Raw genomic sequence first — 22,052 nt, 5'->3', positions numbered from 1 at the left:
TCTTAACTTTAAAAAGCAGATCTCCACCCACGTACCTGCATCATGGTTCTCTGCCTCTTCTGAAGATGGTACATCTTTGCCCAGGCCCCCAAGAACTTTGTAAACGTCAGCATGGACGGCATCCACTCGCACAGCATAGATCTTGGTGCTAGCATCCAGAGTGCCTGCAGCCACCTAGTCAGACAAGCAAAGCTATACTCATGGAGATACATAAAAAGGAACTGCTGAACAGGCAAAACACAGCAAGCTTTATAAAATACTGCATCTATTTGACCTTCCAAAAATTTACAAAGATCCCCTAAGACTGATAGGGATTGGACAGAACCTAGAAGAAAGATTTTATTAGTTCGGGAAAGAAGGTAAAGTAGCTAATAAAATGTCTTAAACAGGCCCTGGCCGGTTAGCTCAGTGGCAGAGAGTCGGCCTGGCGTGAGGGAGTCCCAGGTTCGATTCCCGGCCAGGGCACAGGAGAAGCGCCCATCTGCTTCTCCAGCCCTCCCCCTCTCCTTCCTCTTTGTCTCTCTCTTCCCCTTCCGCAGCCAAGGCTCCATTGGAGCAAAGTTTGCCCGGGCGCTGAGGATGGCTCTGTGGCCTCTGCCTCAGGCGCTAGAATGGCTCTGATTGTGGCAGAGCAATGCCCCGATGGGCAGAGCATCGCCCCCTGGTGGGCATGCCGGGTGGATCCCGGCCAAGTGCATGTGGGAGTCTGTCTGACTGCCTCCCCATCTCCAACTTCAGAAAAATACAAAAAATAAATAAAAATAAAAATAAAATAAAATGTCTTAAACAAGGAAGGCGATTATATGTTTGTGGAATTCAATGATTATGCTATGTTAAGAACAGAACTAATCATCATTGATTCAGATGCAACAGAAGGTGGACATTCAGATGCAACAGAAGGTGCAACATTCTCCTTACTTTAAAATTGGTCAATTCGGTGTCTTTCTGTTTAATAATCTCTGACATGAAATCAATCAAGTGTAAGCCAAAAGCATTCTTGGTAGTGATTTTCTGGAAAGAGAAAATTGCAGAAATGTTTGTTATTTATAGTCCAGGCTCACATAAATGATTCTACCTGAGAGGTAGCTAAGTTTTAAAACAGGGATAGCTCACATGTCACCACAGATACCAATTCCAACAAACATTTGGGGACATAGCTAAATCTATACACGTCCCTCCTCATCCTCAAGGCCTAGAGAGTGACAGCACATGATTCCTGAGTACTCACTGTGTGCAGGCCATTCTAAACACTGCACACAAAGGGACCCCTTCACCCTCAGAACAACTCAATGAAGTAGGCACTATTCTCATTCTCCAGAGGACCCTGCAGCAAAATGGCTGGGTGACTTACCAAGGACACACAGTTTGTAAGTGGCAGGGAGAGGATTCCAACTCAAGTGAGCTCTAAAAATCATAATTAGGTCCACAACTCTATCTCTCTACTATCTGCGCCAGAACTCACACTATTATCCCATAAGCCATGCTGGTATACTGCAGCCTGTCAGAAGGCACACCAAAGGTCTCTAAAGAAACAGTAAAACCATACTGAAAACACCAACATTAGGAGTCACTGGAGAATAAAAGTACCCAGTTATTATGGATCATGCATTCTCTTACAGAATCAAGAACGCTAGATTTCCTGGTGCTCAAGCTGCAGAATCTTTGCAGATAAACCAGCAGATACTCACATTTTCAGTAGATAGTTTGATACAGGTCGAATAATGCTCTGTAATCTGTGTGTTTGTAAATTTAGGAATCGTAGCTGAAAAGTCAACATTCCTAAATGAAAAACAAAAATAAAAAATTCTGACAAGGATCCACAATGCTGTAACTTTTCAAAAAGACCCAGAATCCATGGGGTAGTGTGGAGATGGCAGACCCATGTGCACCACCACATCAGGGTGGTGGGCCACCCCAGAACACACTCACCGACTCAAGGGGGAGGTCAGCAGACAAGGTGAGCCTGTGCTTAACTGCAGCTCGAAGGCCCGAGAGCGCCTCCGCTGCAGACGCTCCTTTTCATCATCATTCTGGGGAAAGTCTTCAAAAACCGGGGTGCCAGGAGTATTGAGAGGGGCCTTCTTAGGTGGGGGAATTGAGAACACTCGTTTTGACGGTGAGGCATTGAGGTGGTGTGCACGGGTCTCTGAAGAAGAGAGATTCATTGTGGCTCACAGTGATGGAACAAAACCCTTGCTCAAGAACCTTCAACAGCCTGACCAGGCGGTGGCGCAGTGGATAGAGCGTCAGACTGGGATGCAGAGGACCCAGGTTCGAGACTCCGATATCACCAGCTTGAGCGTGGGCTCATCTGGTTTGAGGAAAAGCCCACCAGCTTGAACCCAAGGTCGCTGGCTCCAGCAAGGGGTTACTCAGTCTGCTGAAGGCCTGCGGTCAAGGCACGTATGAGAGAGCAATCAATGAACAACTAAGGTGTTGCAATGCGCAATGAAAAACTAATGATTGATGCTTCTCATCTCTCTCCATTCCTGTCTGTCTGTCCCTGTCTACCCTCTCTCTCTGTCTCTGTCTCTGTAAAAAAAAAAAAAAGAACCTTCAACAGAATGTTTCCTAGATCTAAGGGGAGCTTGGGGCCCATGACAAGGTAGACGATTACTGCATATTTCCCACCAAGATCATTATCAGCTCTAAGAGTCTATGGCTACAACTTCTATAGGGCTTCTTAGGGGTGATAAGTTTCTGATGCTTCTTTGCCCATCTGGAACAAAAATCCACTATGTGAACCTAAAGCACTATTAGGATATTAAAATAAGTAAGAGAAAGTTGATGCTTCTGATAAGCTCACAAGCTAAAGAAACAACAAACATATAACCACACTCCTGGTGAGACAGATACCCAGATAAAGGTGAAGTATGGGCTATCAAGTCAGGCAGGTTAGGACACAGAGAATAAACAATACAAATGTATAAAATAAATATAACATTCCAAAGAATCACCCACAGATAACTTGCTATCTGGGTAAATGGTTTTTACAACAAAAGACCTAGCAGTCACATTAACCAAGCCATCAATGTAGCCTCTATAAAAATGAGACAACTTAACTCAATCTAAAAATGAAACCGACTCATCTCCTGATGGAACAAAATTTGAAACTCACAACATCACCCATAAAATATTTTTGCCAAAGATGGGTAACCTAAATTTAACTAAGATGATCTAACTTCCATTTTATAAGAAATATAGAGACCCTACCTGGTTGGCTCAGTGGTAGAGTGTTGGCCCAGTGTGTGGATGTCCAGGGTTCAATTCTGGTCAGGGCACACAGGAGAAATGACCATCTGCTTCTCTACCTCACCCTCTCCTCTCTCTCTTTTTCTCTCTCTTCTTCTCCCATAGCCATGGCTTGACTGGTTCAAGCAAGTTGGCCCTAGGTGCTGAGGATGGCTCCTTGGAGCTTCTGCCCCAGCTGCTAAAAATACCTCAATTGATTCCAGCATTGGCCCAAGACAGGATTGCCGAGTACATTCTGATCAGGGCATATGCGGGAGTCTGTCTCTCTATCTCCCCTCCTTTCTCTTAAAAAAATGAGATTACAGAGTGGTGCAGCTGTTGATTAATGTGAAGGTCTAGAGTGTGACTATGGTAGTTAAGTGCTGTGGCCTATTATGTTTGGGAGAAACAAGATCACCAGAAGAGCCTGACCAGGCGGTGGCGCAGTGGATAGAGCATCAAACTGGGATATGGAGGACCCAGGTTCGAAACCCCGAGGTTACCAGCTTGAGAGTGGGATCACAGACATGACCCCATGGTCACTGGCTCGAAGGCCAAGGTTGCTGGCTTGAGCCCAAGGTTGCTGGCTTGAACGAGAAGTCATTCGCTCTGCTGTAGGCCCGCCCCATCAAGACACATATGAGAAAGCAGTCAATAAACAACTAAGGTGCCGCAATGAAGAATTGATGCTTCTTGGCCCTGGCTGGTTGGCTCAGTGGTAGAGCGTCAGTCAGCTCAGTGTGTGGATGTCTGGGGTTCATTTCCAGCCAGGGCACACAGGAGAAGCACTTATCTGCTTCTCCATCCTTCCCCTTCTCCTTTCTCTCTATCTCTCTCTTCACCTCCTGCAGCCAAGGCTCCATTGTAGCAAAAGTTGGCCCCAGTGCTGAGGATGGCTCCATGGCCTCTGCCTCAAGAACTAGAATGGCTCTGGTTGCAACAGAGCAACACCCCAGATGGGCAGAGCCCCTAGTGGGCTTGCCAGGTGGATCCCAGTCAGGAGCATATGGGAGTCTGTCTCTCTGCCTCCCTGCTTCTCACTTCAAGGGGGAAAAAAAATCGATGCTTTCATCTCTCTCCCTCCCTTCCTGTTTGTCCCTCTCTCCTTCTCTGTCTCTGTCTCTCTCCTTCTCTGTCTCTGTCTCTCTCTCTCTCTCTCTCTCTCACACACACACACACACACACACACACACACACACACACACAAGATCACCCAAAGAGAGAGATGAGAAAACTGAGAGGCCTTGGGGAACACTTTCAGACTTAAGAATCGGAGGGTGCCCCTGACTGGTGTGGAAGTCCCAGATTCAATTCCCAGTCAGGGCACACAGGAGAGGCAACCATCTGCTTCTCCACTCCTCTCCCCATTTCTCTTTTGCTCTCTCCTTCCCCTCCTGCAGCCATGACTCGAATGGTTAGAGCAGGAGTAGTCAACCTTTTTATACCTACCGCCCACTTTTGTATCTCTGTTAGTAGTAAAATTTTCTAACTGCCCACCAGTTCCACAGTAATGGTGATTTATAAAGTAGGGAAGTAACTTTACTTTATAAAATTTATAAAGCAGAGTTACAGCAAGTTAAAGCATATAATAATAATTACTTACCAAGTACTTTATGTCGATTTTCGCTGTTTGGCAGAATAAATCTTAAAACAACTTACTATAGTTAAGTCTATCTTTTTATTTATACTTTGGTTGCTGCACTACCGCCCACCATGAAAGCTAGAACGCCCACTAGTGGGCAGTAGGGACCAGGTTGACTACCACTGGGTTAGAACAAAGTTGGCTCAGGATGCTGATGATGGCTCCCTGACTTCACCTCAGGTGCTTAAATACTTAGCTCAGTTGCTGAACAACAGAGCAGCGGGAGCTTGCCAGGTGGGTGAGGGCTCATATGGGAGTCTGTCTCTGCCTCCTCACCTCTCACTTAATTAAAAAAAAAAGAATCTGAAGGTTTGTTCTCAAAACCCAGCCCCATCACTTACTAGCTGGTGAAATTTTAAGCAAGTATATGCCCTAAGCATTTGTTTCTTCATCCTCCAAATGATTAAGAATGTGCATTTTAGATGGTTCAGAGTTTGTCATATAAAAATATATATGTGCCTGACCAGGCAGTGGCACAGTGGATAGAGCATCGGACTGCGATGCAGAGGGCCCAAGTTTGAGACCCAGAGGTCGCCAGCTTGAGCGCGGGCTCATCTGGTTTGAGCAAAGCTCACCAGCTTGAACCCAACCAAGGTCGCTGGCTCGAGCAAGAGGTTACTCGGTCTGCTGTAGCCCCACGGTCAAGGCACATATGAGAAATCAATCAATGAACAACTAAGGTATCGCAACGAAAAACTAATGATTGATGCTTCTCACCTCTCTCTGTTCCTGTCTGTCTGTCCCTATCTATCCCTCTCTCTGACTCTCTCTGTCTCTGTTAAAAAAAAAAAAAAAGAAAAAAATATATATACATAATATATATACACACACACACGTGCACAACATATTTTATAGGAACATGTTAAAAATAGTGATACACGTCTGACCTGTGGTGGCGCAGTGGATAAAGCATTGACCTGGAATGCTGAGGTTGCCGGTTCGATACCCTGCACTTGCCTGGTCTAAGGCACATGTGGGAGTTGAAGCTTCCTGCTCCTCCCCCCCTTTCTCTCTCTCTCTCTCTCCTCTCAAAATGAATAAAAAAAAAAAAAATAGTGATACACAATATACAGTGAATGGTTTGCCCATGTTAGGGGAAGGAAATAGGAGTGGTGATTAGGAATAAAATAAATAAATAAACAAACAAACAAACATACAGGGAGGAGAACTTCAGGGTTCCCTGATTGCTTCCCACAAGCTGAAGAGTGATTAACAACTCTCAGCTCAAGTCAAAACAAACAAAAGAGAAAATAAAAATAGAAAGGAGGCATGAGACATTGTCAGGGTCTGAGTCAAGAAGACCTGTGACTATTTAGATGTGAGCACTGCAAGGGAAAGGAGTTGAACCTCAAGGAGAAAAGACCAGACCAGAAATAGGAAGCACTGAAGAAGGAACTCGACTAAGAAATACTCAAGATGGGAATTAGAGGTACACTTTAATTCTTGGAATATTCTTTCTGATTTCTTGCATTTCCTTTGACATCGTGCATCCATTCATTCAACAGAAAGTTATTGAGCTTAAAAACAATTCTGGCCTGATCAGGCAGTGGTGCAGTGGATAGAGCTTCAGACTGGGATGAGGAGGACCAGGTTCGAGACCCCGAGGTCACCAGCTTGAGAACGGGCTCATTTGGTTTGAGCAAAGCTCACCATCTTGGACCCAAGGTCACTGGCTCAAGCAAGGGGTCACTCGGTCTGCTATAGCCCCAGTCAAGGAACATATGAGAAAGCAATCAATGAACAACTAAGGTGTCACAATGAAAAACTGATGATTGATGCTTCTCATCTCTCTCCGTTCCTGTCTGTCTGTCCCTATCTAACCCTCTCTCTGACTCTCTGTCTCTGTAAAAAACAAACAAAAGGCCCTGGCTCAGTGGTAGAGCATCGGCCTGGTGTGCAGAAGTCCAAGGTTCGATTTCCGGCCAAGGCACACAGGAGAAGCGCCCATCTGCTTCTCCACCCATCCCCCTCTCCTTCCTCTCTGTCTCTCTCTTCCCCTCCCGCAGCCAAGGCTCCATTGGAGCAAGGTTGGCCCAGGCACTGAGGATGGCTCTGTGGCCTCTGCCTCAAGCGCTGGAATGGCTCTGGTTGCAGCAGAGCAATGCCCCAGATGGGCAGAGTATCGCCCCCTGGTGGGCGTGCTGGGTGGATCCCGGTTGGGCGCATGTGGGAGTCTGTCTGACTGCCTCCCGGTTTCCAACTTCAGAAAAATACAAAAAAAAACCCCAACAACAACACTTTCTGCATCCACTTCCTCAATTCTTAATCATTTCCAGCTCCCTCCTTCTGGCCTCCATCCCCACCACCTCATGAAAACTTATTATTGACCACCCCACAACCTTTATGTTGCCAAATCCCACACTTTTCAGGCCTCATTTCTCTTGAGATTCTTCAGCATTTGAAGCAGTTGACAACGCCCCCTCGCCCCGTTTCTTGAAACACTCTTGGCTTCTGTTCTACTCTCTTTTCAAGTTTTTCCAGCTCTTCCTCCTATCCAGCTTCTAAATGTTGGTCCTGAGTGTTTCCCCTATAGGCTCTTCCTAGTGTTTGCACCTGTTCCCATGGTTTTACAATCTATGATGATAATGTCTGAAATTATTTCTCAGTCCATGAGCCACACTTCCCTGAGTGGCAATCTCTTATCCAAGTGTTTATCGAATCCTTCACCTGTGTCTTGGTTGTTATTTATCATGTCCAACATGTTAACTCTAAATTCCCAAATGTTTTACCAAGACCTACAGAGGCTCTGCTCATTTGAGCGACCCCATTCACTGTTTAGTCATAATGTTCTGTCTTATCCCAAGTCAGGCTCTTTTCTGCTAGCCCTCCCCCCTTTTTGAACTTGCTCCTTTGCCTGAAACACTTTCCCCAGTCCCTGCTAAGAGCTTCCCTAAATTCCTAATCTAAAGGGTCCCTCTCCCCACTCTGCTATTATCAATCACAGCACTCGGTCTCATCTGTAAATTATTTCGTTTGTTTACTGTCTGTCTCCCCAACTAGAATAGAAGTTCCAACAGGCTGGACTATTTTGTTCTTTACTGTATCGCTGCAACTGACAGAGGGCCTGACCTAAAGGGAGCACCCACTATTTGTGGAATGAATGTAAAAATGCATGCGTATTAAGCATACAGCGGTAACCAAAATTATTTCACGGCCCTGGACTAACGTACCTTTCCAAAAAAACACGGTTTTAATGAAGAGACTCAGGGCACAGTGGAGCAACCCAGGCGAAAAGTGGTCCCACTCCCGCCCGCGAACAGAGAAGACGCCGGCGGAGGCCGCCTCCCGATTGGGTGAGCGCACGAGTCCTCCCCCACCCCGCCTCGCCAGGCCCCGTCGGCCAGCCGAGAGCAAGGTCAATGACAGTGCCGAGAACACCGCAGTCCCGCTCTGGCCAGCCCTCTGGCCTTGCCGTCGCCTCGCGCCGGGACATTCCCACTGCACCTCCGCACGCCTAGCCTTACCTGGGCAGGGAGATCCCATTTTGGCGGCCACCAATCCACAGCTGGTTTTAAATCGCGCGCGGGCCGTAACGGCCGCGTGACGTCACCCATGGGCGGGGTCGGATGCGCGCGTGCGCAGACAGCCGTGTCCTCCGAGCGGAACGCGGCTCTCGGAAGGCGTGGTATAAAGGGAAATTCAGAACGGGGGTCCTCGGCTCTGTTGCAGGGGACCCCCAATGAAACTTTTATTTTGGGCGCTGTACGCGGAACTGGGCGCTGGGAGCCCAGGGTGAAGCAGGACGGGCGAGGGCTCTGCTTTCACGGAATTCACTTACTGAAGGGAAAGGCGGATTACCAGGAAACGAGGTTCATTTCCTTGTGCTGTGAGCGCTGCACCACTCCAGGAAGGTGACGGACGCGTGTGCGACCGAGGAGAGAGGAAAGAGGGAGCCGACCCTGCTATGAGCGTTACAGGCGGGAAGGACAGACGCAAAATGTTTTATGTATATTTTAAAAATGGAAGCCATCGTTTCTATCCAGATTCTTACGAAAAGCTTTCTGGATCACTTCCCCAAACCTCCTTCAAAAACAAAACAAAAAACGGTAGAAGTAAGTCGGGTGCTCAGTGCCGCCTGTCCCTGATCTGCTTCATCTGATTCCTAGACATGATCCTGAAAATTGTATTAGGGGAGGAAAGGCCAGGACAATTCTTCCAAGTATTCCTAGAACATCCTATACAGTACTTTCTTATAACACAGGTCTGACATTTTATGCAGGGTTTCTTCTTAAGGGTGCTACTCGCTTTCAGGAGGAAACAATACCTAACGTGCAGGACTCCTTCCTGTTCTCTGTACATCCCTGACACCATTTGCCTCTAAATGACATCAGTGTGCCTCAGTCAGTTTGGCAACCAATAGGGTACTACTACCCTTTGTTAAAAACCACACTTTAAATAGCCTATTTATTTTTTGCACGAAATTGTTCTCCCAGCGACCACCTTCAGGCAGTGTGGGATAGAGGAAAGAAAACACTTTTTATAGGCTTCTTCATCTCAGCAAATGATACCAACCACCAGGAGCCATCCTGGATGCCTCCCTCTCTCACTCTTCACACACAATCCATTGTTGAGTTTGCTTCCCAGAAGTCTTCAGTCTTGTGCCTCTCATTTTTGTCCACAACACCTTGTAAGTCTGCAGCAGCCCCACCCCAGCTCTGACCTATGCTCTTCAGGCCCAGGTTGGTGGTTGCCAAATACAAATCTGATCTGTCATTTCTTCTTCAAAGTCTAAAATCATTTGAAGAGAACTTAATTTTTGCTGCTTTTTTTGAATATTGATTTTAAACTGTTTATTAAGAAACAAGCCTGACCAGGCAGTGGCGCAGTGGATAGAGCATTGGACTGGGATGTGGAGGACCTAGGTTCGAGACTGCGAGGTCGCCAGCTTGAGCGCGGGCTCATCTAGTTTGAGCAAGGCTCACCAGCTTGGGGCCAGGGTCGCTGGCTCAAGCAAGGGGTCACTCGGTCTGCTGTAGCCCTCCGGGTCAAGGCACATATGAGAAATCAATCAATGAACAACTAAGGAACCGCAACAAAGAATTGATATTTCTCATCTCTCTCCCTTCCTGTCTGTCTGTCCCTCTCTCTGACTCTTGTCTCTGCCAAAAAAAAAAAAAAGGAACAAGACTCAGAACTTTTGACTCTCCTTTGCTGCCTAAGACATTCATACAGAAAAACCTACTTTAGGAAGGGAGCCCTGGCTTAATCACCTTAAGAAAGCACCTGACCTGTGGTGGCGCAGTGGATGGAGCGTCAACCTGGAAATGCTGAGGTTGCCGGTTCAAAACCCTGGGCTTGCCTGGTCAAGGCACATATGGGAGTTGATGCTTCTTGCTCTTCCCCCTTCTCTCTCTCTCTCCCCTCTCTATAATGAATAAATAAAATCTTAAAAAAAAAAAATCTTTACCTTAGCATTAGAAAGATTCCAAGCCTATTAGCTAGATACTCTGCATCCCATTGTTTCTGAATTGCCTGGCAAGAACTTTCCTGCCATGTATGTTCTGTTCTTCCTCAACACCCTGTAAATCACCCATTCTCATTTCAGAAATCTAAACCCTGTCCCCCACCCCCACTCTCCTTTGTCCAAAAACGTCATATATACCCAGTGTTTCCACACTGTCTTTGGACTTTTTCATGCTTGTGTGAATCCCCCAGGAACATGTATTAAACGTTGATTTTCTCCTGTTAATCTGTCTCCGTTCATTTGATTATTAGCCCAGCTGCATCTAAGAAGGTGAGAGGAAAAGTATTAATTTTTTTTAGCTCCTACACATTCAACAGTTCTGCTGCTCTGGGAACTTATAAAATTATGTACAAGACCCACAGGGTTTCATCCCTGCAGCCTCTCCAGCCTCATCTTACACTATACCTCTGCTCCTTTGCTCCTGGTCTGCGGTCACTTGGGCCTTCTTTCAGACTCACCCTCTCCATGCCCACTCCCAGTGCAGGGCCCCTGCACATGCCATGTCCTGCACATAGAATCCACTTCACCCTCATCTTCACCCAGTTACCTCACATCACTTTCTCAGAGATACACTCAAGTGTCTTCCTTGATACACTCAAGTGTCTATACTGGAGGCTTTCATAGAACTTGTCACTTGTGCAATTTTACATCTGCTGGGGTGCCTATTTCATGTCTATCCCCTTCATAGATTGTCAACTCCATTAGGATGAAGCCATGTCCTTGCTCATCATTGCTTTCCCAGAGCCTGATGCTAGCCCTGGACACAGCTAGCACTTTAATATGAGTGACATTGGAAGAGAAGTTTAAATCCTGGATTGGGCATCTTAACCTCTCTGGGCCTCATTTTATTCTCCACTTATAAAACAGTGATGAGAATACCCTCTTTCATAGGTATTAGTGCTAGATTAAACTCCCATTGAGCACATGGTTCAGTGAGTGCTAGAGTCGAGGGGAGTGAGCCTCTGGATTCCATGTCTGCACCAACTAAGAGCAGTAGGTGTTGGGAGGGTGGTAGGTGGTGCAGAATCAGTAGCCTCTTAAGAACTGGCTTGGAATTCCTGGCAAAGGAAGGTTACTAGATGACCCATTAGATGAGGCATGAGGCTGTTCTGATTATACTGGAGCCTCTTGAGTTGACTGCTTGGGCCTCTCTACCCTTTGCCCTCTGTGAGTGCAGGAAGGTCATTCACCTCCTGCTCTGAATGCCCATTTTTGTTCAGGGGGATTAGTAGTATGAAGGATGCCAAAAGATTGAATGGTTTATCAGTGGTGTCAATGGTGTGTGAAACTCAATTACTACCTGGCCTGTGGTAGTGCATTGGATAGAGCCTCATGGAGGTTGCCAGTTTAAAACCCTGGCCTTAACCTGGCCGGTTGGCTCAGTGGTAGAGCGTCGGCCTGGAGTGCAGGAGTCCCGGGTTCGATTCCCGGCCAGGGCACACAGGAGAAGAGCCCATCTGCTTCTCCACCCCTCCCCCTCTCCTCCCTCTCTGTCTCTCTCTTCCCCTCCTGCAGCCAAGGCTCCATTGGAGCTAAGTTTGCCCGGGCACTGAGGATGGCTCTGTGGGCCTCTGCCTCAGGCGCTAGAATGGCTCTGATTGCGGCAGAGCGATGCCCCAAGATGGGCGGGACATTGCCCCCTGGTGGGCATGCCGGGTGGATCCCGGTCGGGCGCATGCGGGAGTCTGTCTGACTGCCTCCCCATTTCCAAGTTCAGAAAAATACAAAAAATAAAAAATAAATAAAACCCTGGCCTTGACCAGTCAAGGCACATATGACAAGTAATCAATGAACAACTAAAGTGAAGCAACTATGAGTTGACACTTCTCATTCCCACAGCGCCCCCCTTCTCTCTGTAAAATCAATGAATAAAGTCTTTAAAACAAACAAACTCAATTACCCTGTTGGTACCAAAGTAGTGGGGTCCCTCCCCTACTCCTTCTCAGCAGAAAAGCAATGCTGAGGCCACTTCCCTTCCTCATTTCACTCTTCACTGAGATTCTACTTCCCCAAAATGAATGCAAACTGCCTTAGTTTAGGTGGAGAACAACAACAGTGTTATCAATTGGCTACCTATACAATTAATCTTTTTGGCTTCAAATTTGCCCTGACCTTCTAACCTGCAGCTGGCTTATATCATAATGTAGTTTATGATACAAACCATGTTTTTACTGGGACTCAACAGGCACATAGTTGAAGTGGATTTACATTCATTTTGGCCTCTGAGCAAATACCTTTAATTTTGTATGGGATATGAAATTCCTGACCTCCTAAAGACTGGGCTAAGAACCAACAATTTCTGTCTTCTGGAATTTCCAAACAACATACCACCCTATATCTTAAAATTAATACAGTACTTTTTGCTTTTCAAAGAACTTTAAGCCCTACATCTTAATTCCCAAGATCATGCTGAAAGGTTGCTGGGACAGGTGGTTTACTCCAGGCTCTGTCATTTATTACCAGCTATGTGACCTTGGGGAAGTTGTGTACCCTTTCTGTGCCTCAGTTGCCTCATAGATAAAATGGAGAAGATAAAGCACCAACTCCATGGGATTCTAGTGTGAGGATTAAATGAGTTACCAGATGTGAATCATTTAGAACAGTGCCTGGACCATTGGCGATACTCAATGAACGCTACTATTTTCATTACTTTAACTGCTGTTCTACCCTGGATGCCAGCCAGGTATTGTTTTAAAAGAAAGCTCAGCTTCCTAAATACCTGAAGGTTTCCCCTTTCATTGTAAGTTTTCTCAGAGCACTACAGCTCCATTCTTCCCACTACTTGTTTTTTCTATACTTTCTTACACCTGCTGCCCCACGCAAGCTGTGCTGTTCCCTTTTGTAGTCTTTCATTGGCTCATAACTTCATGTTTTCTTTCCTGCCTCTTACTAGACTAGAAACCCTACAGTGCTAGAACATCATACCATCTTCTCACTACGTGACACACTTATGCCCTCTAAAACTTATGTATGCTGCTTGTAGCCACTAAGATCTTTCAATTTAGCTATTTTGGTTTGGGCACCATGAAAATTATTTAGATGTTCCTTAACATTCTGAATTATTCTTTCTGGCTACTGGCCAGGCCACTGGGAAACCACAGGGCAGACTGGTTTAAGGTGCATTGTGAAACACCAGGGTGTGTTGGATGAGGCCATCAGGGTAACGTGAAATTCTTGGAAACAGGCCTGTGAGAATGCTGATCTTCTGTGTGTGTTATGCACAGATTCCAAATGATACAGAACGTAGCCCCCTTTATTGCTTTAGAAAGAAACACCAGTAAATTATTTTCTAAACAAAAAGCATAGGGATGTTTATAATACACCCAAATCCCACCAGCATGGAACCAACCACCACTGCATCTAAACCTGAAAGCAGTACCTGACAGACACTAGCAGACATGGGAACATAGCAGCTACTGAGCAGTGGGAGCCCCAAATATTGACTGGTATCAGCTTCTGGGACACTTGTGATTTATTTTTTCTGGGAGTAGGGTGTGGATTCTACAACCAGAGCCATAAGGCCAGCATCTTAACCACCTTAAGGTCAAGTGAAATGTGGGCCTGATTATCCCCAGCAGATCTTCCTGGCTTGCAAGGTAAGAACACACCCACAACTAGTGTCACATTTTAAAATTGATTTTAGAGGGAGAAGAAGGTGGGGGGGGGAGAAACATTGATTTGTTATTCCACTTATTTATGCATTCATTGGTTGATTCTCTTATGTGCCCTGAGGATCTAACCCCGCAACCTTAGCACATCAGGATGACACTCGAACCAATTAAGCTCCTTGGCTAAAGCCTATTGTCACATTTCTTAACACTCCTCAGGATGCTCATGGTTTTTTTTTTTTCAGGCTGAATATCTTTATTTATTTTATTTTTTACAGAGACAGAGAGTGAGTCAGAGAGAGCGATAGACAGGGACAGACAGGAACAGAGAGAGATGAGAAGCATCAATCATTAGTTTTTCATTGCACGTTGCAACACCTTAGTTGTTCATTGATTGCTTTTCATATGTGGCTTCAGCAGACTGAGTAACCCCTTGCTGGAGCCAGCGACCTTGGATTCAAGCTGGTGAGCTTTTTGCTCAAACCAGATGAGCCCGCGCTCAAGCTGGCAACCACGGGGTCTTGAACCTGGGTCCTCTGCATCCCAGTCCGACGCTCTATCCACTGCGCCACCACCTGGTCAGGCAGGATGCTCATGGTTTTTTTTTTTTTAATTATTTATTTATTTATTCATTTTTAGAGAGACAGAGAGAAGGGGGGAGGAGCTGGAAGCATCAACTCCCATATGTGCCTTGACCTGGCAAGCCCAAGGTTTCGAATTGGCGACCTCAGCATTTCCAGGTCGACACTTTATCCACTGCGCCACCACAGGTCAGGCCCTGCTCATGGTTTTAAAGAACAGAAATATATACATCAATGACATCTCCATAATCATGACTTTGTTTTAGTTGGACTTTTTCACAGTCCCTTCCAGTCCAGCCCTGCCTGTGGTCGATTGTGTTGACCTTGCTTTGCAAAACTGCAAATATAGTTCAGATAATCCCTTTGTGAACTTTGAAAAGAGAATACAAAAAATATCAAACTGAGAAAAAGCACATCTATATATGATAGCTAAAACTTTCCATTTAGCAACAAATGGCTATCAGATACAACAATTGTTCATCTTGGAGCCCCCAGCATATCATCCTTCTTTTAAAAAAAAAAAAAATTTTATTGACTTACATCTAAGCTTAGTCATTTACAAAGTTGCTACTTTCACTTTATTTTTTTTTTACAGAGACAGAGAGTCAGATAGAGGGTTAGGGACAAACAGATAGGAACGAAGAGAGATGAGAAGCATCAATCATCAGTTTTTCGTTGTGACACCTTAGTTGTTCATTGATTGCTTTCTCATATGTGCCTTCACTGTGGGCCTTCAGCAGACCAAGTAACCTTGGGTCCAAGCTGGTGAGCTTTGCTCAAACCAGATGAGCCCGTACTCAAGCTGGCAACCTCAGGGTCTCAAACCTGGGTCCTCTGCATCCCAGTCTGATGCTCTATCCACTGTGCCACCGCCTGGTCAGGTGAAGATCATCCTTTCTAAGGGTTTTATAATGTTGCTTCCAGGCACTGAAAAGGTCATCAGATGTTGGCTATCTAAGGTAATTGTAGTAAATACATTATCAGTTATGGGACAGGTCACTATTGACTTAATATTTGTGAGTCAATGCTAATAAATTATTTGAGTAGTAATGAAATTTTTTCAGATGCATGAAAAGTTAAATTGTCATATAAAATTGGTCTAAATTAAGAAAACAGAAAATAAACATCTTGGCTGTATCTTCAAATAGTGAAAGTCTGAAAAATTAGCTCCTAAAATATAAGGAATGAGCTGGAGTGGAGATATTCTCTGGTTCTCTTTCATTTCCAGTGTTGATACAAAACACAACTTCAGAGGCCACCTTGGGATCTAACTCTTTAGCAGCAAGATCCTCCCATAATATCCATTTCCCTGGGATCTCTGTGGGACATGATAAAAGTTAAGTCAGGAGAAGAAAACCTCAGAAGACCCACTGGGACCTCATCTTCCTGACCACTTTACACGCTCCTTAAAGTATCTTAATCTATTACAATGCCTGTTCACAAGACAAGGATCACACATACCACTAATATCTGAAAAAGAAACTCTTTTGCAGCCTTTAGAATCAGAAATAACTTCCCCCCTTTTTTAATGGTCTTTACATTAATGTGCCCCAGCCAATGGGGTACAGGGTAGAGCTTTCACCCGGGTCAGAAGGTTGTGGAACTCTTCTAATGCCTGTGAATGTGCCATGGGGTTTAGCACCAGGTGTTGGAAGAGATTGACAGGCTCAGCATTCCGAAATTTCTTAGGGATTGGGATGGTCAGAGGCAGGAAGTTGTTACCAATGAGGAAATGGTGGAGGGATCTTTGCTGGAGGCCACGGCCCAAGAACCAAAGGATGTCCTGGAGCCGCTGGGAGAGCATGCTGTGCTGCCAGTCTGGGAGGGGCAGCCACAGCAAAAGGTGCATGAGGGCTGTTTTGAAGTGGTAAGAGGTAAGGATGGGACGGGATGCTCCCTGGGGTAAGCTCTGAAGGTTCCAGAGACTTAAAATGATCTGGAGGCACTTGAGGTGACAGGTGTTCTCTGGAGCAAAACGCCCTACCAGCTTCAGGAACAAGTGTTCACAGGCTGCAAAGGACTCAGGCCAGTCCACACTGGTCAGCTGTTCCTGGTCGGGGGCCCGGCTCACCAGGTAGACCAAGGTGTCTTCCTGTTGCACCCCCAGGACCAACTGGATAGAGAGAAAGCGGCCTGAGCGGTAGTCCAACCTGAGCTTGCAGGAGGTGGTGGATGGTGGGAGGCTGAGCTGAAAGTCATACTTGTGGGCTACAAGGGCCCAGGCATTGCCCACCATGTTCCGGAACCACTGTATGGTCTTGCACACGTCCAGGTGGGAGCCAGTGCAGAGGGCTGCTTTGATGGAGCTGCTGCACTTGTTCAAGAGGCCTGAGTGGTCCCCATGGTGGTGCACCAGGCACAGCACATCCCCCAGAAGCTTCTCACGTTTGCACATGCATTCTGACTCCACCAGCACACTGCCACAGCGATGGCCTAGGGATGGATCCCTCATCTCCAGTACAAACATGGCACCCTGAGGGGGGATAATGGGTACCAGGATATCAAATTTCTGGGTCTCATGGAGGGTTCCCCATTTCTCAAAGGCAGCCCCAAGGCCCAGGCAGTCCTCCAGCTGTGGGTGACCCTCCCGGCGGCTGAGCACCCGACAGGCTTCAATAAGGTCATCCACAAAGCTCTCCACAAACTCACAGGTGCAGGGCAGGTCACGGGTGGCATTCTGGATACAGCGTTTGTAAAAGGATTCCAGGGCCTCCTGCGAAGGGAAGTCAGTAAGCCAGTTGTAGGAGGTGACAGGCACCACCCGGACTTCCTCCTCCTCATCATCACTGCTGGAATCAAAGGCCGGTTCATGCTGCATGTTCTGTCGCAGAAGCTCGAAGATAAGAAAAAGGCAAAAAAGGCCAGCATTCCACAGGTTTCCCAGCACCCAGCTCAGTGGCCCTTCTTGGCCCTTGGCCTGGAATGGCCACCCCATGTCTTTCCTTTCCAGCACTAACTGGTCTCTGGATGTGTCTCCTCTCCAGAAGTTCTCTGCTTTCTGCTTCTGCTCAGCTGCTCGCTTTCTCTCTTCAAACTCTCTCTCTAACTGGCGCATCTCCTCACTCATGCGCTTCTCCAGCTGCCGACTTCTGGCTAGTGTGCTCAGGTCCATCCGGTCACTGACCATCAAGGGGTGGTGAACAACATACATCACTGCCAAGAACAGAAGGCTTATCACAGCCATGGAGGCCTCTGCATCTGGAGAAGTAGGGGGTGGGAGTCAGTGGTGATCTTTGGTACTATCTGCTCCTCAGTGCACATTCCCCAGAGCTCTGGAACCCTATATCCTGGAAGCCAATTACTGAGGATGAACAGAAAGCTCACAGAGCTGGGGCTGGACAGAGCCACAGTGGTCTGCCCAGGAAGAGGTCAGAGAGAAAGCGGGGCAGCAGGAGATGCCACTCAGTCTCTCTATTGCTTTCCTTCCCCATGGCGTGAGTGCTATTTAGGCTTACAGACTGTGGACATGGGACTGCTTTCATTCCTGTGTAGGATAGGGAGGGGGACCCTTGTGGTAGGGTGGCCTACCCGACTCATCAGTCCACCATGGGCACCAGGTGTGCTCTACTGATCCCAGAGGCTCCCTTCCACGGGCAGGAAGCACTGATCTGCCTGGGCAATACCTTTCCTCTTGGCAGGCAGTCAACCCCAGGTCCCACCTGTAGCATCCCACTTGCACTATGACTTCATAATCCTCAGTTCTGCTCACCCAGTGTCATTAGACCCCTCAGCCTCTTCTCCCTGGTGCCAGTGGACCAACCCCCAGTGGGCACCAGGGAGGCACAGTTCCCAGCCACCTTTCCACTGCTTACCCTGAGGTCCTAAGCGCATTGCCAAATGCTTCATCTGGGCCCACGGGCAGCCACAGCTGCACCTCTCAGCCCAGGAAACTTGTAAAGAACTGGGTGCCCAAGGCCTGACAGCTGACAGTAGCTGGTTCCTCCGCCTCCCCACCCACCACAGAGGCCAGAAGCTTCCTGCTTTCACCCCACTAGTTCATAAACTGGCTGGGCTTACCGAGATCATGAAGGACCAAGCCGAGCGGGCGCTGAAGCCAGACTCGGGCCTCTCCTTCCTTTGGACCTTGGCCTTGCTCAGACTCACCTGAGCCCTGTTATAACTTACCAGGTACCTGGAGGCTTTGGCTCAAAGCAGGTGCTCCGGCTCATTCCTAACCTCCCCAATTTCCACGCTCAGATATCATCCGCCCATTCTCCCTGGGGGTTTCCCGGGACCTGGGGCTAGGTTCCTCACCGTGGGTGTCAGCGGTAACACGGTCTTAAAGAGACAGCGCGGCCTGACCGTCCCCGCCTGCTACTCCGCCGCGTGGGGGCTCCTGGTTCCTCGCCGGGGCCGCCCGCGGGAGTGGCCTGGCTTTCCTCTCCCAGGGAGCACACCATGTCTGTGCGAGTGTCCGGTAAGTCTGCGCGCAGCCGGCCGCTGAGACCCCAAGGTGCGGCGCGCGGTCCCGAGGGCGCCAGCCCAGCAGCGCGACTCGCGCCGTCCAGGCCCCGCCCAGCCCCGCCCGCCCGCTCAGCCCCGCCCAGCCCGGCCCAGCCCCGCTCGTCCTGCTGTCCAGGCCCCGCCCAGCCTCCCACACCACACCCCAGCCGCAGAGCGAGTTGCAGGAGCCCATCCTGGGGCAGCGGTGACCCTCGTTGCTATACACACCCTCTGTCGCGGCCCCGACTCCCAAGGGTTTGTGCTCAGAGCGCAAGAGCTGCGGCCCCAGACTCGTAGGTAAGGGGTGCTTACGCCGCAACTGCTCAGCCTCCATTGGTGTCGCCAGGGGGCACTACGATGACGGCTTCAGTTTCATTCAGCTCGGTTCATTGGAGAAAACAGTACACGAATTTAGGTGTGAAGGTGATAGCAGCAAAAGTAGGAATTGACGCGGGGAACGTCTTTCCCACTAAGGGCCGCGCAAAGTGGTACAGATCAGGTGTGTTGTCAGCACCCTTCAGGTGCGTCGCTCCCAGCCCTCCCCCACCCCCACCCCCCACCCCCGACTCGGCGTTCCTCCCAGCTCCTTCTGGCTCTGATGATGGACCAACCACACAGCATCCGAAGACCTGGCTTGAGGCCTTGCCACGTGAGAATAAGAATTCTAAACCTACAGAATCTCTGCTTATGAGGAGGTGGGACATGTCTTAGGATCAGCATTAAAAAATACCAACAGAATGGATTTCCTGAAATGGATCTTTAGAGTGTGAGGAAGAGCTCCAGACTTCTGCCCTGTTATCAGCGTCCTAAGAAGAAAAGGAAGGGGTGATCTCTTGTTACTAATTAAAATTCTTCTGCTGAAAGACAAGTTGCAGGCCTTCTTATCTAGTGGCAATGAAGAGGGAGGCCCCAAACAACTTTGAACATACTTCCAAAAATATTGGATTAATCACAGAGGGGGAAAGACTGTCTTCTGGTTGACCATGACTGAAACTCCAAGATTACTCTAACTTGCATGACAAAGAACATACCACAGGTGCTACTAAGCATTCAAGTGGTGATAATGAAATTCTGTATGATTAAGAAAAAAATTATTTTTAACTTATTGATTTTAGGAAGAAAAAGAAACATCAATTTCTTGTTTCACTTATTTATGCATTTATTCATTGATTCTTGCATGTGTGGTGACTAGGGATCAAACCCACAACCTTGACATATCAGGAGGATACTGAGCATCCCAGGGCTCTATTATTTTTTAATTTATGACATGGCAATGTTGAGATGAAAAAAATACATTTCAGGGTGTGCAAACCAATGGTGTTTAAAGTCAAGTGTTTTAGAGATGTGTGTTTATGGTCAAGTAATGGTTTGTTTTAAAAAGTGACTATTGGGCCTGACCAGGCGGTGGCGCAGTGGATAGAGCGTCAGACTGGGATGCGGAGGTCCCAGGTTCGAGACCCCGAGGTTGCCAGCTTGAGCGGAGGCTCATCTGGTTTGAGTAAAGCTCACAGCTTGGACCCGAGGTCGCTGGCTCGAGCAAGGGGTCACTCGGTCTGCTGAAGGCCCGCGGTCAAGGCACATATGAGAAAGCAATCAATGAACAACTAAAGTGCCACAATGAAAAACTGATGATTGATGCTTCTCATTTCTCTCCGTTCCTGTCTGTCTGTCCCTATCTATTCGTCTCTCTGACTCTCTCTCTCTGTCTCTGTAAAAAAAAAAAAGTGACTGTTGGATTAGAAGACATTTGTTAATTCATGGCCTGCACAGGTTGTTAAACAGATTTAGAGACCCCAAGGTAGAGAACTATTAATCCATTTAAAGATTACATTTGGCCCTGGCCGGTTGGCTCAGCGGTAGAGCGTCGGCCTGGCGTGCGGGGGACCCGGGTTCGATTCCTGGCCAGGGCACATAGGAGAAGTGCCCATTTGCTTCTCCACCCCCTCCTCCTTCCTCTCTCTTCCCCTCCCGCAGCCAAGGCTCCATTGGAGCAAAGATGGCCCGGGCGCTGGGGATGGCTCCTTGGCCTCTGCCCCAGGCGCTAGAGTGGCTCTGGTCGCAGCAAAGCAACGCCCCCGGAGAGGCAGAGCATCGCCCCCTGATGAGCAGAGCTTCGCCCCTGGTGGGCGTGCCGGGTGGATCCCGGTCGGGCGCATGCGGGAGTCTGTCTGACTGTCTCTCCCCGTTTCCAGCTTCAGAAAAATACAAAAAAAAAAAAAAAAAAAAAAAAAAAAAAAAGATCACATTCAATCACAGAATGCTCTCAAATAGTAGCCTGGTTTATTTTGTTTTGGTGATTTTTTTCATCACATGATGTGAAAAAACTGTTGGCTTAGTCAATAGGACTAACAGGAAATCAAGTCATTGGGATACTTTGTCACTCATGTTATCTGGTGATTGTACACAAATGATGTGTGAGTAAATTGTAGCAGTGGTTAGACTACACTGTGTGGAACTTACCCTCGTCAAACAATGAGACATGGTAGTTTTTCCCCAAAATAAATTTATTTATTTTTTTAAATTATTTTTTAAATTTTGTATATAGTATTCATTTTAGAGAGGAGAGAGAGAGAGAGAGAGAGAGAGAGAGAAGGGGGAGGAGCAGGAAACATCAACTCCCATATGTGCCTTGACCAGGCAAACCCATGGTTTCAAACTGGTGACCTCAGTATTCCAGGTAAATGCTTTATCCACTGTACGACCACAGGTCAGGCAAAAATAAATTTATTTTTATTGTTTAAAAAGGTACATTCTAAGGGACATAGAAAGTAAATACCTAAATTTACTCAATTCTGCCTTGACCTGCAAAACCTAAAATTTGCTCAAGACTGTTAACCTTTTGGTGAGAACAGTTGTTCAAAAACTTGAGAATGTTGACAAAAACATCAATAATCAATTTTTTAAAAGACAAATGATATTGAGTGGTTTTCCTTGGCTCTTGATGAGTTGACAGATGTTACTGATACTGTCCAGTTGTAGCTGTTTGTTCCAGAAGCCAGCACAGACTTTGTGGTTACTGAAGAATTAGACTTATGAATAATCTGCATAAAAAAAAGAACACAGGCAAGAATATTTCAAAGAAG

The 22,052-nt window shown here is 47.2% G+C and overlaps 2 protein-coding genes across 4 annotated transcripts in view; both read right to left on the bottom strand.

Annotated features, from left to right (window-relative positions):
* NCAPH (non-SMC condensin I complex subunit H) overlaps positions 1 to 8,410 on the bottom strand; it is a 35,319-nt gene extending 26,909 nt beyond the window's left edge. Inside the window, exons 1-5 of one of the 2 annotated variants that reach the window (XM_066267746.1) lie at positions 8,338 to 8,410; positions 1,930 to 2,146; positions 1,689 to 1,779; positions 919 to 1,011; positions 36 to 174 (exon numbers count right to left, since the gene is read on the bottom strand). In XM_066267746.1, the coding sequence (XP_066123843.1) occupies positions 36 to 174; positions 919 to 1,011; positions 1,689 to 1,779; positions 1,930 to 2,146; positions 8,338 to 8,356 (559 nt within the window). In that variant the 5' untranslated portion in view covers positions 8,357 to 8,410. Of the gene's footprint in view, positions 1 to 35; positions 175 to 918; positions 1,012 to 1,688; positions 1,780 to 1,929; positions 2,147 to 8,043; positions 8,179 to 8,337 lie in introns of those variants that run through there. The other variant, XM_066267747.1, reaches the window with a different exon arrangement.
* A 5,181-nt stretch (positions 8,411 to 13,591) lies between these two features.
* On the bottom strand, positions 13,592 to 19,036 carry ITPRIPL1 (ITPRIP like 1). Of its 2 annotated transcripts, none has more exons than XM_066267744.1 (2): positions 18,781 to 19,036; positions 13,592 to 17,724 (listed from the first exon to the last, which is right to left on the bottom strand). In XM_066267744.1, exon 2 carries the CDS (start codon positions 17,708 to 17,710, stop codon positions 16,067 to 16,069), a length of 1,644 nt encoding a protein of 547 aa, XP_066123841.1. In that variant the 5' UTR covers positions 17,711 to 17,724; positions 18,781 to 19,036; the 3' UTR covers positions 13,592 to 16,066. The 2 variants fall into 2 exon arrangements, with proteins under 2 accessions (XP_066123841.1, XP_066123842.1); XM_066267745.1 differs by having other exon boundaries at positions 13,592 to 17,679.
* Positions 19,037 to 22,052: the final 3,016 nt, after the last annotated feature.

The sequence above is a fragment of the Saccopteryx bilineata genome, chromosome 3 (assembly GCF_036850765.1).
Source record: "Saccopteryx bilineata isolate mSacBil1 chromosome 3, mSacBil1_pri_phased_curated, whole genome shotgun sequence".
Lineage (NCBI taxonomy): Eukaryota > Metazoa > Chordata > Mammalia > Chiroptera > Emballonuridae > Saccopteryx > Saccopteryx bilineata.
This window is presented reverse-complemented; position numbering and strand designations above follow the sequence as displayed.